Source organism: Megalobrama amblycephala, linkage group LG2, assembly GCF_018812025.1.
Source record: "Megalobrama amblycephala isolate DHTTF-2021 linkage group LG2, ASM1881202v1, whole genome shotgun sequence".
Classification (NCBI taxonomy): domain Eukaryota; kingdom Metazoa; phylum Chordata; class Actinopteri; order Cypriniformes; family Xenocyprididae; genus Megalobrama; species Megalobrama amblycephala.
In genome coordinates, this window is record NC_063045.1 from 50,462,116 (window position 1) to 50,477,895 (window position 15,780).

General features: G+C 34.9%; 1 protein-coding gene across 3 annotated transcripts; it reads right to left on the reverse strand.

The window, feature by feature from the left end:
* Nucleotides 1-811: 811 nt before the first annotated feature.
* LOC125262095 lies at nt 812-15,632 on the reverse strand. 3 transcript variants are annotated; one of them, XM_048180659.1, is made up of 12 exons: nt 15,214-15,632; nt 12,139-12,465; nt 11,796-12,050; nt 11,485-11,625; nt 11,136-11,171; nt 11,011-11,042; nt 4,776-7,594; nt 4,177-4,507; nt 3,834-4,088; nt 3,524-3,664; nt 3,138-3,210; nt 812-1,774 (listed from the first exon to the last, which is right to left on the reverse strand). In XM_048180659.1, the coding sequence occupies exons 1-7, from the start codon at nt 15,260-15,262 to the stop codon at nt 7,388-7,390; spliced, it is 1,047 nt and encodes a 348-aa protein (XP_048036616.1). In that variant the 5' UTR covers nt 15,263-15,632; the 3' UTR covers nt 812-1,774; nt 3,138-3,210; nt 3,524-3,664; nt 3,834-4,088; nt 4,177-4,507; nt 4,776-7,387. The 3 variants fall into 3 exon arrangements, with proteins under 3 accessions (XP_048036616.1, XP_048036610.1, XP_048036622.1); XM_048180653.1 differs by having other exon boundaries at nt 4,177-7,594; XM_048180665.1 differs by having other exon boundaries at nt 4,177-7,594; nt 12,338-12,465; nt 15,214-15,631.
* Nucleotides 15,633-15,780: the final 148 nt, after the last annotated feature.

A 15,780-nucleotide genomic window follows, 5' to 3' on the forward strand; every position in this document is an offset into this window, starting at 1 on the left:
ACAGTGGAAAATCTGCAGATAATTATTACCTTTTTGGTCTTTTAAATTAATACCTTCCAGTTTAAGACTAAGATCAAAGTTTAGTTTTTCATATAATTTCCTACACTGTAAAAAAAAATCCCGTTGTTTCTACGGAAAAATACCGGCAGCTGTGGTTACCAGAACAATACTGTAAAAATGACATCAAACCGTAAACATACTTATGGAGTTACATGTGAATTTTACATTTTAAATATGTATATTTAACATTGGATTTCAGTACACTGTAAAAAAAAATCCCAGTAAAATTTACGGTAAAATAACATATTTCATTAACTGATATAATGTTAATTTACCAACCTAATGAAGTACTAATATCTGTTTTGTATCTTTATAATACACTGACAGTCACCAAACACAGTGGTGATAAGAGTCACATGATGAATCAAAGTTCATCACAAGCAGCTTTTCCACAAGCTGAGGAGGACAATACTAATATATAGAAGGAGCACACAGTGTCATTCACACACACACTAAACACCATCATGGTAACATGCATGAAATTTTAAAAATGCAATAAACATTAATTTAACAACATTAGATGTAACATAAAACCCTAATGTACATAACTGATTAGAAAAAAATGAGAAAAACTAAGAAGAAACAGATTATTTCAACAAAAATATATCAAATGTGAAGTGTCACGCAGGGAATTGTGGGAATGTCAATTTACGGTTTTTCACTGTAAATTTTACAATGAATTGTTATTTTTCACTTCCAAAAACTGTGAATTTAACGGTATTTTACCGTAAAATTACATTAAATGTACCGTTAGATCTATTACAGTTATTCACCGTATATAGTATGGAAACTTTCTGTAAACCAATTAACAGTTTTTCACCGCAGCAATTTTAACAGTCTTTTACTGTTAAAATCACGGTAATTTTTTACAGTGTAGCAATTTCATAAGTTCTGAGGGAATTGCACTGATTACCTTCATATACTCCTTTAACAGGAATATAAAATGACCCTTTTTTTCTAAAAATTCTGAATAAATAAATGACCATTAAAATTCAAAAGTTGTGAAAACAAAATATTTTTTTCTAAATCGGTTAACTAAAGAGATATTTATGTATAATGTATTCATTATTTCAAATGTAGCATTTGTGAGGGAAGAAATTGTGTTACAGTCATCCACGATAACAGTGCCTGTTTGTGAAAATTGAAAAGTTTTATGAAAAGCTTATTAATATTAAAATTACAATTAAGGAGAAATTCAATACCGCCTACTTTTCCAAAAATAATATTAGGGATGTAACACCATAATTTATCTTTGGAATGAATATAGTTTTGTATCCATTTAATCTTAAATATATTAATATATCTCAAAATCAAGTGCTTTTAGCCCACCTTGGTTGAGTGAAGTTTTTTATTATTATTATTATTCAAATAATGTTGTTTATTTTTCCAAATAAAATTATATATACATTTATTTGCTATTGTGGTGTAAACTAGTCTAGATAATAGTCTAGATATTTATTTATTAATGGTGTATAATTATGAATTATTCTTTCTTAAACATGTATTCGCTGTTTTAATTCCAACATGCTTAGTCGTCATTCCTCTGCAGCATCAGGACAGCTGTGTACTTTTCATCACAATACTGAACAACTGTTTTCACCCTGCGTGTGGATCCAACCTCAGAGTAACCAAAGACTTTATTGGACTCTTTCGGCTTAATGAAGTCTGTGTAGACGTATGGCAAAGGAGTCATCTGTTGAAAGTCAGGCACTTCCTGAGAGACAGGAGGGGTCAAAGTAAACGGGTATTATTAAAAACAAAGATTATAGATGTTTAAGATCACTATAAACATTTAGTACATTTATCATTCATAGCATTCCACTGGATGCAAATGATTTTTCAAGACTTAAAGACCCCATGAAATGACTTGACAGTGCATGATCGCTTCAGAATACACGGCGCAGCGCAGTTTGTGGAAATGGAGCGGTGCAACTTATGATGTCACTTTGTAGGTCAACCGGCAGTTAGCATCACACTGGTTCCCTCGACAAAACCCAATAGGTTTTTTTTCCATAGGCTTTTGGATTATCACAAAAAAACAAGCTCTGTGATCAACAAAAGTTTATGAAACTCATACACCTTTTGTCCATCAAAATCTTTTTTTACAGATCAACACAACTTTTATGAATTTTCAAGCCTTAATGCAGTCACCAGAGGTTGAAAGCTAAAGAACAAACTACACCATGGTCCCATGACTTCAGTGTCACCACCATAAGCTTTTGACAACTCTTTCAGTTTCTATCTAAAAAAACGTTGCAAAACATTTTTTAAACGGAAACGGTGGTGCTTTGAAAACCCTGTTCTCAGCTGCCATAGATGCAACTATATGGCAGCTGAGAAGGCCATTCTTTGTGTTCTTTTTGAAGAATTTTCGGAGCCTGATGAAATCTGTATAAATACGTGTTTAATACTGCAAAATACGCTCAATATTAATCATTACAGTCACTGCCCTTGCCGTCCAAAGAGAACATCCAAATCGAGTGAAGGGATTTGTGGAAACTGTGGTTCCTTATTGTGATCCAACATTTGCCTTTATGTTTGTAAAAGTTTATGAAAGTATCACTCCACAATACAATAGCAAAATATATAAGTAGTATTTTTATGTTACATTAATCAGTGTCTAGTATTCCAAATGAAAAGCCATATTATAAAACCCATAGGAAAATCTCAAAGGAGCCAACAGTGAATTAGATTTATCTGCATAATCTGCACCACTATTGTGAGAAAATTAAGCAGCAAGGTAAATGTTGTAGTTTCACACAACAGGACAAAGTAATATTGATACGATCCACCTTCAAGCTAAAGTGAAGGTGTATTGTTTAAAATATAACATGATATACTTTACTGTAAATGTGATTAACAGCTACAAGAAATATGACAGCATTTGCTACTACCAGTTTGCAATGGTAAGTTTGCATTAATATATTGAGGCCTCAAAGCTAATAGATCTGGAATAAATGCCTTAAAACTTTTTTTTTATTTTCATAGGGTCTTTAAGAAAAGGAATATATCAATCATTTTACTGTCTATATAAATATTATTACATCTGTTTATTAATGTTTTTGATTGGACATTACCTGATAAATTACAATGGTGTAATCTGCATCCCCTGTAGTTCATCTGTAGTTCTGCCATTTTCTGCTCTTTGCCCTAAAATACAATGACAGAAAAATATTCTGTATGAAATAAAATCTTTTAAAAACAAAAGTTGATGTAATTGTATTTCAGGTTTTAGCTTGTAGCTGTGGGTTTTTTTAAAGGGATTTTTTATGGCTTTTGTTTGTGATTCATTCTTTTTTCCCTTTCTGATGTTTTTGAGAACATTTGCTGAGATTAAGTGGTATTGACATTCATGACCTGAGTCACAGAATGAACCTAAATCATGAAGGCTGTGGGTTTCATAAACATACAGTTATTACTTTGCTAAAGCAACATTGTTCATGTATTTGGGAGAAAGTCTTACTGTGATGGTATTTGTAAAGGCCGTAGAACATGATGCACAATCCAACAACACCAATGAGTGTAAGTCCACTTGAAAGCAGAATCTGACCAGACTGAGTTTGACCACTAGTACCATTTCCTTGGTTAACAGTTGAGTTCTCACCTTAAAAGAAAACCAGAAAACTACATGATTACGCAATGCTTCTTCCTTTCGCAATCGTGCTACTATTGCAAGATGCCTCTGTGTTTAAAGATGTTTTTAGGTTTGAATTCTGGTACTGACTATTATATTACAATCTGACATAATTTTAGGATTTAAATAATCTGCTCACCAATATTTATGTGCTGTTCTGATTCTCCATATGCATTTGAAACAACACAGCTGTACGTCCCGTAATCTGAGCTTGTTATGTTGCTGATGTATAGAGTTTGATTCCTCTCACTGAATGAGTATCTGTGTTTCTCTAGAATGGGGACTCTTTCTCTCTTCCACATCAGATGCAGAAATGACCCGCTCACTTCACATTTGAGAGTCACAGATGTGCTGGAGGTCCATGAGAGCACTATTTCTGTTGCATTTGGTGGGTCTTGAAATGAAATGTGTTAATGAGGAAGCACATTTAAAATATATGAATTGCACATAAATAAGTATGACTCTGATATATCTTGACTTACATTGAATAATTAATTTAAATATTTGGAATTTATTAGTTCCGTTTCTTTTGATTATAGTTTCCTTGAAGACTCCTTCATCCTGTGCTGTCACATTCTCCAGAATGAGGGTGTTATTGTTCAAATAGAAATGAGCCCTTCCACAGCAGTCACTGTAGCATTTGGTACTACTGGTACCACTTGTTTACAAACTTCAGACATTGTTGTGATTGATTTAGTTTTAGTTTTAGTTTGGTCCATTCCACTGACTTAGTATCTTGATGAAGTTTCTTTCCAGTGAATTCAACACGACTATATAAGCCCGTCTCCACTTTAACTTCAGAAACATCTTCAGCTGTTAAATCAATACCATCCATAAACAGATTTAAACATTTTAATGAAAGAAGACTGACTATAAGCGGCTATTGATATATTGACCATTAATGTAGAATGTAACAAATTATCCAAAATTACCCAAAAAAAAATGTCTCTAATGTATTCTCTCATACTATACATGCAGCAAAATATACATACATCAAAATACTAATTTGCACTGGTACATTAATAGCACAAGAGCAGACACAGAAAAAGAGAAGTCTTTATAGCCTGCCCTACACACTTACCAAATACAGCAAACAGAAACAGCCAGGCATGAATGTAACATCCAAGCATCGTAAGTCAGGAGTTAGACTTTTTGAAGCTAAATTACCATTTTATTATAATTTATAACCATTAATAAAACCATTCTAATCAGTGGATGTACTTTATATGATGCGCTTTAATGCTCTCGAAACGGTCACCTCAGTAAAAAAAAAAAAAAAATAGACACTTTAAAGCACAACAGGAAATCAAAAGTGGTTAGAGGAAGAAGGCAGGGCTACATCTTTACATCTTTAACAGAGTTTGTCATGCAAGACAAACCACTTGTGTATTTATCTATCTAATCACTATGTATGACGGTCACTAATGGGTAAAGATGGAAACTTACGACCTCTCACAGTGTGTCACTTCAAATATTGTATCCTTGACATTATTCCAAGGCAATGGAGTTGAAATAAAAGTTCTTTTATGTATTCATCAAGTATTTTCAATGGGCCGGCGCTACCTATTAGCAGTATATTTAAATACTGTTGTTATATTTATGTATAATAAAAATAAGCATATATAATGTATGAAGAAATTACCTATTTTGCTAAGTAGTTTCTTTTTCACTTCCACTAGCAGTTGATTTGTTTATAGCGCACTGCCGATATCTAATGGTTCAATCGGAGTGGGAAATCATGTCCATACCCAGCTAGGAAAAAATGAATGAAAACTCTGATGTTCATTTACTGAAGTGGTTTCCAGGAACTGTAAACAAATTACTGAACAAATTACGGCAAAAAAAAAAAAAAAAAAAGAAAAAAAAAGGTAGCATAGCATCCTCCACAAACAATTAGGAGATTACCTTAGTTAAAGTTTGACTAATATGGACATATTATTAAAAATATAAAAGTTTTATAAAAATGTGCTTTTTATTAAGAGGAATGTGGTGCATGGGGCCTCCACAAACTTTGCCCAGGGTCTTTAAAAGGTCCGGCCCTGAGCGTCCATGGTCTCCAGTACCAAGTGCAAGAGAGAAAACAAGTTTCTTCTGTTCTTTTTCAGAATGATGCTTATTGAATGTAATTGAAATGATTATTCTGAAGATTTTCCATCCAAATTGTTGCTATTTGTTTTTTTTTAAAGGGTCATGAAACCCCAGAACACATTTTTTGAGCTGTGAACAGATATGTATAGGCTGCACATCATTGAAAACACTAAAAGTACTCATTAATTTTATTTAAAAGTTTAAATTAGTTATTTTTGCATTTTTGCAGAGTCTTCCGGTTTGAAAAGCAAAGTCGGAGCAACGTCACAAAATCTGACGTCATCGTGTACCACCGGCAAGATCCGGAGTGCTGATTGGCTCCAAGTACGGGCTGGTCGAACATGCTGACGTCAATAATTTCTACATTTATTCATGACTTAAAGCTCATTTAATCCAATCACTGCGCTGTAGTATGCATACGATTATAATTGCGGTATTATCCATGAGGAAGTATCACTTCTCTGCCTCTGTTGTCATTCAGAGACATATCGTTGGTGTTGTTTGCTCAGTGCTACAACACAAAAATGCGTTTTCCTGCGATGCGACCAGAGCAGAAGTTTGGGTGCATATGGATTGTTTTGTTGTAATCTACCAGCAAAAATGGAAAATATGTTCGCGTGAGATCGCATTACAGCAGAGAATTCAAATGTCACAAAAGTGCTGTTCATTCACCTCTGCGTTTAAACACGCGAGCTGTGTGTATGTTTCCCTCAGCACAGCAGCATGAGTGTTGTTTGTATTTTGTTCACGATGCGTTCAGAACTGACGTTTGAATACGAACACATGAAAAATACGATTGTTATGCTATAACAGTTACACGCGGAGCGCATATCGGTTTCAGCGCGGAGCTTTACATTGTTTAACAACACTAGCCACGTGGCTCATAGCTCACACAGAATAAAGTATCCGTGTTTAAAGTTTTTATAGACATATTTCACACATTCTCCTGCACCAAAAATTAACCAATACGGTGTAGCACACATTTCATCAAGTCTTCTTCAAATGAATTATATGTGCAAACTGGACACTGATACAGTGGTGTAGCCTATCTGAACGTGACGACACAATTATTCTAATAGACAAAAGACTGATTTTGAGACTGCAGTGCTCGTACACGTAATCAAAGTAGCCTATTATTGACAGCCCTATTAAATATTCTTTCGCATTTCTCCCTTGTGCTTGGGAGTGTGTTGTTATTTTCTCCATGCTCATTCTGTATAATGAGTGTGCTCTATGTCTGTGTTTCATTGGTTGTTCTCTCCCCTCTTCCCCCCCTCTACACTCCCACTTTTCCAGAGCTTTACACGCCCATTTTAACAGACTTTTTTGAGCTTTGAGGTGTGAACGACCAGGGTAAAACAGGGGGGTTTCATGACCCTTTAAGGATCAGAAACAATTATGGCTGTACATGGTCGAACTGCTGTTTTCAGCTGTTTTTGCTGCCATCTGGTGGTTGATGAGGATGTAAACATGTATTTTTCTCCTGCTTGTCTGACTCTGATGCTCTTGTAAGTTGTGCTGCACCAGATTCATGAATATGAAAGTGTGTTAGTTTTCGCTGACTGTTTTAACTCCAGCATGTTTTGTAGTCTCTTATATTATTTGTCATTCCTCTCCAGTATCAGGACATGCAGTGGACTGCTCATCACAATACTGAAGTTCTGGTTCTGCCATGCATGTGGGTCCAACCTCAGAGTAACCAAAGTCCTCAAAGTGTTGTGTTGCAGCAGAGGACTGATTGGGCTCTTTCGGCTTAATGAAGTCTGTGTAGACGTATGGCAAAGGAGTCATCTGTTGAAAGTCAGACACTTCCTGAGAGACAGGAGGGGTCAAAGTAAACGGGTATTATTAAAAACAAAATATTAAGAAAATCATAAACATATAATACATTTTTCATTCATAGCATTCCATTGGATAGAAAGAGTTCAAGACTTAAAGACCCCATGAAATGACTTGACAGTGCATGATCACTTTAGAATTTAGCGTCAGTGGCCACGGCAACTTCCGGCGCAGTGCAGTGCATGGAAATAGAGTGGTGCAGGGATGACATCACTTTGTCGGCCAACCTGCAGCTGATTGGTTGCTGGTGCATCAGCTGCCAATGAACTGCAGCTCAGTATTCAAATACTGGTAGTTTGCTGTTAGCAGTCTGCAGGACACTTTCAGAAACCCTCCACCTTCCCCAGCTCCACCTGTATAGATCTGCTACTGGGGGTTATTTCATGTGTTACATATGCAGCAGCAGCATGTCTTACATTCTCACAGCAATGTCTGTGAATGTATTGGAAGTCTCAGTATTTGCTCTGCAGCAACAGCAGAGTAGCAGATCCATTCAGGCCAAGACCAAATACAGTAAAGTTGCCATATCCATTACCATGCCAGTCTCTCCGAGAGTTGTCATGACAGAAACTCAGTCGCCAGAAGCAAAAAACTAAAGGTAGGCTTTAAACGAACTACAGCACAGTCCCACGACTTTATCACCACCACTAAGCTCCGACAACTTATTCAGTTTTTATCTAAAAGAATATTTTTCACAGAAAGTTGAAGGTCTGCCAAATAACGTCCCCCAAACCTTAAAAGAACTCCACATCGTGACCATCTCTGAATGTTCTGGGAACATTACTAGGTGACAGGATACGTCTCTAGAAATTTTAAGTTTACAGAATATTCTCAGAATGTCCCCACTGGTGTTAAGGACATTGTCTAGTAATGTTCCCAGAACATTCAGAGACAGTCACGATGTGGAGTTATTTTAATGACGTTTGGGGGACGTTATTTGGTGGACCTTCAGGGAACATTCAGGACGTATGTTTAGGGGACTGTTACTATAGGACGTTCTGTTAACTTCCCAAATGTCCTCTTTATAACGTTCTTGCATGACCATAAAATAACCAAAATAGAACATCCCCCTAAACTCATATCAGGAATGTTATTAAGTGACCAACATTGGACTGTGTGGGAACATTCTGTTAATGCCCCAAATATCCTCTTTGTAACATTCTTATGTGACCATAAAATAACCAAATTGGAACATCCCCCCTAAAGTCATATAAGGAACCTTGAACTGCAGCACTTTCATTACCAAAAGATGACGTTGTAGGAATGTCCCTAATGTTCTGTAATGGTTCAGAATTTTCGTCATCTTTAGAGACATTTTAGGCGAAGTTGCGCAAGGTCACAAGAATGTCGCCTTCTGCGTGGGTGTTTTATAGAAAATAATAAAGTTTGAAGTCACCGTTATGGAGGTGAGCGTTTGCTTTAGATGGGCTCTTGATTCTTGACATTTTAATATTAGATTTTCTCTGGCTGCTTTAACTGTATTTTCAAGACACATTTGTTATAGCAAGAAATGCAAGAGAAAGTCTGATCAGATGTGTTTAGTGTTGGTGAGTCAATCATCATGGAGTGTCCTGATTCTCTCCAGAGACTAAACTATGAGTCTATTAACTATTAGTTTTGCATTAATTAATGGTCAGGAGTTTTTTTTATGCAAGTTTTATTTTTTTTAAATTAGTTATACAGACAGAGTTTTGAGCAGTGTCTTTTAGACTCACACAGACATCACGAATTAGCATATGATCCTCAAAAATGGTGACACTAAACAAAAATCTTTAGTAGCTTGTTTTGTGATGCTCAGATTTAATCTGTTTACCTCAAAATTTTGTCACCATTTTTGAGGTTCATACGCAGAATCTTGATGTCTGTGTGAATCTACGTAATCCTGTCTGAATCATTTCTGCACAATGATAAAAATTTTCAAACAATCAAAGCAGTACAGTATTTTATGTATTATCATAGGACTATGACAACATGAAAGACATACAACTTTCAGAGATCAGTGAATAAGACCACTGTGATGATATAATAAATGTGCTTTAGAAACACAGTTATAATAACTGGATGAAAAAATAAAGTCAAGAGTCAGGAGCCCAACTAAAGCAAGCGCTTACCTCCATAACGGTGACATTTATACATTTTGACAAAAACCACCTCATTAAGAAGATTTGTATGAAAGAAATAAAGTCTCTGAATGCAGAGATCTGAGAGATCTGTTAGAGTTTAATGTTCTGTTTCTGTTATCTGAGTTTTGTGAGGTTAACATTGTGCTGGAGAGTAGCGCCTGTGCTTCAGTCAAGAAACACTGATGTTGTGTTGCATATTGCTTTATAAAGACAATAACTGGTGATAACTACTACATTTACATTTTTTTGTGCATGTGCTGTTGTCAGTTAATGACTGTAAAAGATTTGTATTTTAAAGAAAATGTTTCATAATAATAATCCAGGGATTATCTCTAAAGAGCTTTTTTTTGTTAAACATTTAAGAAAAATTAGTTTTTGTTTGAACAGCCTCTTTTGTTAGTCAATTTAGCTCTAATTTTCAATTCAATTCAATTGTAGCAGGGACGTTCTGAGAACATTTCCAAATATATTATGGCTCCCTAAATGCTCAGAGAACGTCTTGAATGTTCTGTGAAGGTCCACCAAATAACGTCCCCCAACCCTTAAAAGAACTCCATATCATAACCATCTCTGAACGTTCTGAGAACGTTACTAGACATGTCCTTAACATCAATGAGGACGTTTTAGCGGGGAATCGCCCAGACAGCCTCAGTAGACCCATCTAGCCTGTTAGTAACTGCCTTTTTCAACACATGTAACAGCTTAAAAAAATCATATGCAGGGTAATGTATTTTATGCCGTAGAATAAACCCTGAAAGTATATTGCACTTGTGTTAGCCACAGACCTTCACATTAACAAAACATTAACTTCGGGACGATGGAACTGGAAGTGCTAAAATGCTAAATCATTTGCGTGTTTTGTCCTAGATATTTGTCATACCTGCATCACTCTATTGTGAAAAAAATTAAGCAGCAAGGTAAATGTTGTAGTGTCACACAACAGGACAAAGTAATATTGATACAATCCAGATTCAAGCAAGTAAAGGAGGATTGTATAAAATATAACATGATATACTTTACTATAAATGTGATTAACAGTTACAAGAAATATGACAGCATTTGCTACAACCAGTTTGCAATGGTAAGTTTGCATTAACATATTGAGGCCTCAAAGCTAATAGATCTGGAATAAAAGCTCTTAAAAACTTTTTATTTTTATTTTCATAGGGTCTTTAAGCATATATCAATCATTTTATCATTTTATTTATCTAAATACTATTACATTAGTATTACATCTGTTTGTTAATGTTTTTGATTGGCCATTACCTGATAAATTACAATGGTGTAATCTGCATCCCCTGTGAAGTATATTTCACAGATATTATGACAATGCAATTGGTTGTATAATAATACAATATATATGTACACACACATTGATTCATTTTTAATACCTTCATCTGTAGTTCTGCCATTTTCTGCTCTCTGCCCTAAAATACAATAACAGAAAAATATTCTGTATTAAATAAAATCTTTTAAAAACAAAAATTGATGTAATTGTATTTCAGGTTTTAGCTTGTAGCTGTGGGTTTTTTTAAAGGGATTTGTTCTGGCTTTTGTTTGTGATTCATTCTTTTTTTCCTTTCTGATGTTTTTGAGAACATTTGCTGAGATTAAGTGGTATTGACGTTCATGACCTGAGTCACAGAATGAACCTAAATCATGAAGGCTGTGGGTTTCATAAACATACAGTTATTACTTTGCTAAAGCAACATTGTTCATGTATTTGGGAGAAAGTCTTACTGTGATGGTATTTGTAAAGGCCGTAGAACATGATGCACAATCCAACAACACCAATGAGTGTAAGTCCACTTGAAAGCAGTTTCTGACCAGACTGAGTTTGACCACTAGTACCATTTCCTTGGTTAACAGTTGAGTTCTCACCTTAAAAGAAAACCAGAAAACTACATGATTACGCAATGCTTCTTCCTTTCGAATTGTGCTACTATTGCAAGATGCCTCTGTGTTTAAAGATGGTTTTTAGGTTTAAATTCTGGTACTGAATAATTATATTACAATCTGACATAATTTTAGGATTTAAATAATCTGCTCACCAATATTTATGTGCTGTTCTGATTCTCCATATGCATTTGAAACAACACAGCTGTACGTCCCGTAATCTGAGCTGGTTATGTTGCTGATGTGTAGAGTTTGATTCCTCTCACTGAATGAGTATCTGTGTTTCTCTAGAATGGGGACTCTTTCTCTCTTCCACATCAGATGCAGAAATGACCCGCTCACTTCACATTTGAGAGTCACAGATGTGCTGGAGATCCGTGAGACCACGATTTCTGTTGCATTTGGTGGGTCTTAAAATGAAATGTGTTAATGAACAAACAGACAAAGTAGATTAATTACATATATAAAAAAGCATGACTCTTATATTTCTTGACTTACACTGAATAATTAATTTAAAGGTTTGGATTTTTTTAGTTCCGTTTCTTTTGATTACAGTTTCCTTGAAGACTCCTTCATCCTGTGTTGTCACATTCTCCAGAATGAGGGTGTTATTGTTCAAATAGAAATGAGTCTTTCCACAGCAGTCACTGTAGCATTTGGTACTACTGGTACCACTGTTTACAAATATAAGACATACTTGTGATCCATTTGGTCTTAGTTTGGTCCATTCCACTGAATCAACAGTATCTTGATGAAGTGACATTCCAGTGAGTTCAACACGACTATATAAGCCCGTCTCCACTTTAACTTCAATCATTTCTTCTGCTGTTAAATCATGTATGATTTAAATATTTGAGTGAAAGAAGACAGATATGCAGTAAGTGCGTTATAATATATTGGCCATAAATGTAGAATGTAACAATTTATCCAAAATTACCCACACTGTTAGACCTTGCTGGGCTTTTTTACAGTAAAATACTGGCAACACTGTTGCCAGTTATTTACTGTAATCTACAGTATGTTACTGTAAAGATACCATGCACTAAATTAAAACTCGTGTTGCCTCATTTCATTTGCAGAAACCAACAGCCTCAAATTGTCAGAGTGTCATTTAAATTTACAAACTAATTTTTGTTATATGCTAATTATATGAGCATATCATTACTGTGAACTTATTTCTTTAAAGTTCAGTACAAACATTTTAAACACAAAGAATTTTACTGCACCAGCAACTACACAGTCACCATCTGTTAAATAAAACAACATGCAGCATATTACCAATGTCTTTTGATCTTCTCCTGAACCTAAGCACAGGCTCTACTCTTCAGCACAATGGTGACCCGCAAAACTCAGTTTTACAGTAAACTACTGGCAACAGTGTTGAGATTCATATTCTGATTGTTGATGTCTCTGCTGTGCAAGTTATGCAGGTGCTCAAAATATTCAATACATTATAAGGGCTTATATATTTGGTAACACTTTACTTGAAGGGGTGTGCATAAGACTGACATGACACCTTCATAATCATGACATGACACATGTCATGAATATGAAGGAGGTTTTATGCATGTTTATGACGACTGTCATTAAGTGTCATTCGCTCAATTATGTCATTTTTAATGCAAAGATGACATTGTTTGAGATGTCCGAGTTATGACAACTTGACATAAACCAATACATCATAACCTGTCAGTGTCTTTGTCATGACAACTTGACATCATTTAGCTTTATGGGTTAACATTACATTAAACTGTCATGAGGTTGGTTTTGACAATGGCTGTCATGAGGCCATTATAATAGTGTTATGAATATGTATCCTGAGCTCAAGTACAGTGGTACAAATTGAACTTGTCATTAAAATGTCATTAAGTGACAATACTCTGACAAATAATTTTATAACAGCGTCATGACTATTTTTCATTTCATGTTTTTTTTTTTTTTTTTTTTTTTTTTTTTTAAGTTTCCTCCAACAGAAGGTCAGATAATAGACAATTTCAAATTTCGTAAAAAAGATGACACTGTTATAAAATAATGGTAACACTTTATTTTAGGGTCTTTTAACTAGTTGCTTATTACTATTAGCATTCATATGGCTAAAATATTGGCTATTTATTAGTACTTATAAAGCACATATTAATGCCTTATTCTACATGATCTTATTCTACATTCTTAATCCTACCCAATACCTAAACTTAACAATTAACTATAATAAGCAGTAAATAAAGAGTTTATTGAGGGAAAAGTCATAGTTAATCGTTTATATATGTGTTCCCTATACTGAAGTGTTACCAAAATAATGTAATGTAATGTTAACCCATAAAGCTAATTAGTTTTTTAAGTTTGATAATTAATCTGCTATGTCATGTTTATGACCGGTTATGATGTTTTGCTAATGTCAAGTTGTCATGACAAAGACACTGACAGGTTATGATGTGTTGGTTTATGTCAAGTTGTCGTAACAAAGACATCTCAAACAATGTCATCTTTGCATTAAAAATGACATAACTGAGCGAATGACACTTAATGACAGCTGTCATAAACATGCATAAAACCTCCTTCATATTCATGACACGTGTCATGTCAAGATTATGAAGGCGTCATGTCAGTCTTGTGCACACCCCTTCAAGTAAAGTGTTACCATATATTTTTCTAAATAACTGATTGTTAAAACGTTGCTAGTTCGTACGCTGTCGAATCATTGATATATAAAGATAAATTACCCATTAAATCAAAGACTAGACACAGAAATAGATCAGTGCATTTGAGAAGTCCAAGACGATTACAGAATCATCACAACAGCCAAACACCTGATCAACTCATAACAAATGCATTTTATAAACACTCAGTTACAGCAGCCAGAGAAAGCTATAATGTAATAGAGTCAAGAGCCCAACTAAAGCAGACACTTGTCACCACGATGGTGACTGCAAACTTCAATAAATTTTTATTTTCAATAAAACATCAACATCAATATCTGTTAATTCTCAACAAGAACTTCTGTACATGTATGAAAAAAATAATGTCAAACTGGTTTGACACTGAAGTCAGTTGTAGTTCTTGTGTTTCTGCTCGTGTCATTTTCTGGTCTTGTTTCTCTGTCCTTCAGTGATTCTGCTTATCAGGTGTTCATAAAGTTTCTGAATTCACTCACTTCTTTTCATTCACTCACTCTGTCAAGTGGACTATATTAGTGAACTAATGTAGGGAATAGTGAATGAGGGTATAGGGTGTGATTTAGAACACAGCCTCTGAGTGTTGACTTTGAGCATTGTTAACTCAGTATATTCCTGTAGGCTATTTTCTCGAAGATGACAAATATTACCCAGAATGCATTGTTTTCTACAGTATATTACTGTTTTAATGGAAAATGGTTTGTTACTGTCAGAATTTAGCTGTTTTCTACAGCAAGGTCTAACAGTGCAGAAAAAAACAGGTCTCTAATGTATACTCTCATGTATACTATATATGTATTTACATATGTATGCAACATTTTCAAACTACTAATATACACTGATGCATTAATAGCTCAAAAAAAGCAGACACAGCAAAAGAGAAATAATTAGAAAAACTTACCAAATACAGCAAACAGAAACAGCCAGACATGAATGTAACATCCAGGCATTGTAAGTCATAAGTTAGACTTTTTAAAGCTAAATTACCATTTTATGATTATTTATAACAATTGCGGTAGATTTTCCCCTACGCACCTGACTTAAGTTTACCTGGGTCGTCTCAAATCGACGCCCTGAAATGGCTACATTGAAATGCCTTCATTGACAAATTATACTCTAGCGTGTCTCCATTCGATGTCGGCTGAGTCAGTCAACGTCTTGACCCTTTTTGACACTAAAACCTGGGAAATAGATCTCTAGTGTCCCACTAACCTGCTGCGCAGCAAAAAAAGACAGACTCCAGCTATGCCTTAGAATATGCTTTAATTACAGCCGGAGGACCTCATACCAATCACAGAGAATCCCACCAGCAAAAAGAATACAACAGTTTATATAGGATAGGAGCATGGCAATGCGTTCTACAATATGATTGGCTCTTTATATGTCAGACCCTTCTGTTACTAGGTAAAGAAAGATCTGCTCAAATCATTTGTTTATTAGTTCATTGGCTACCCAATATCATGGGGTT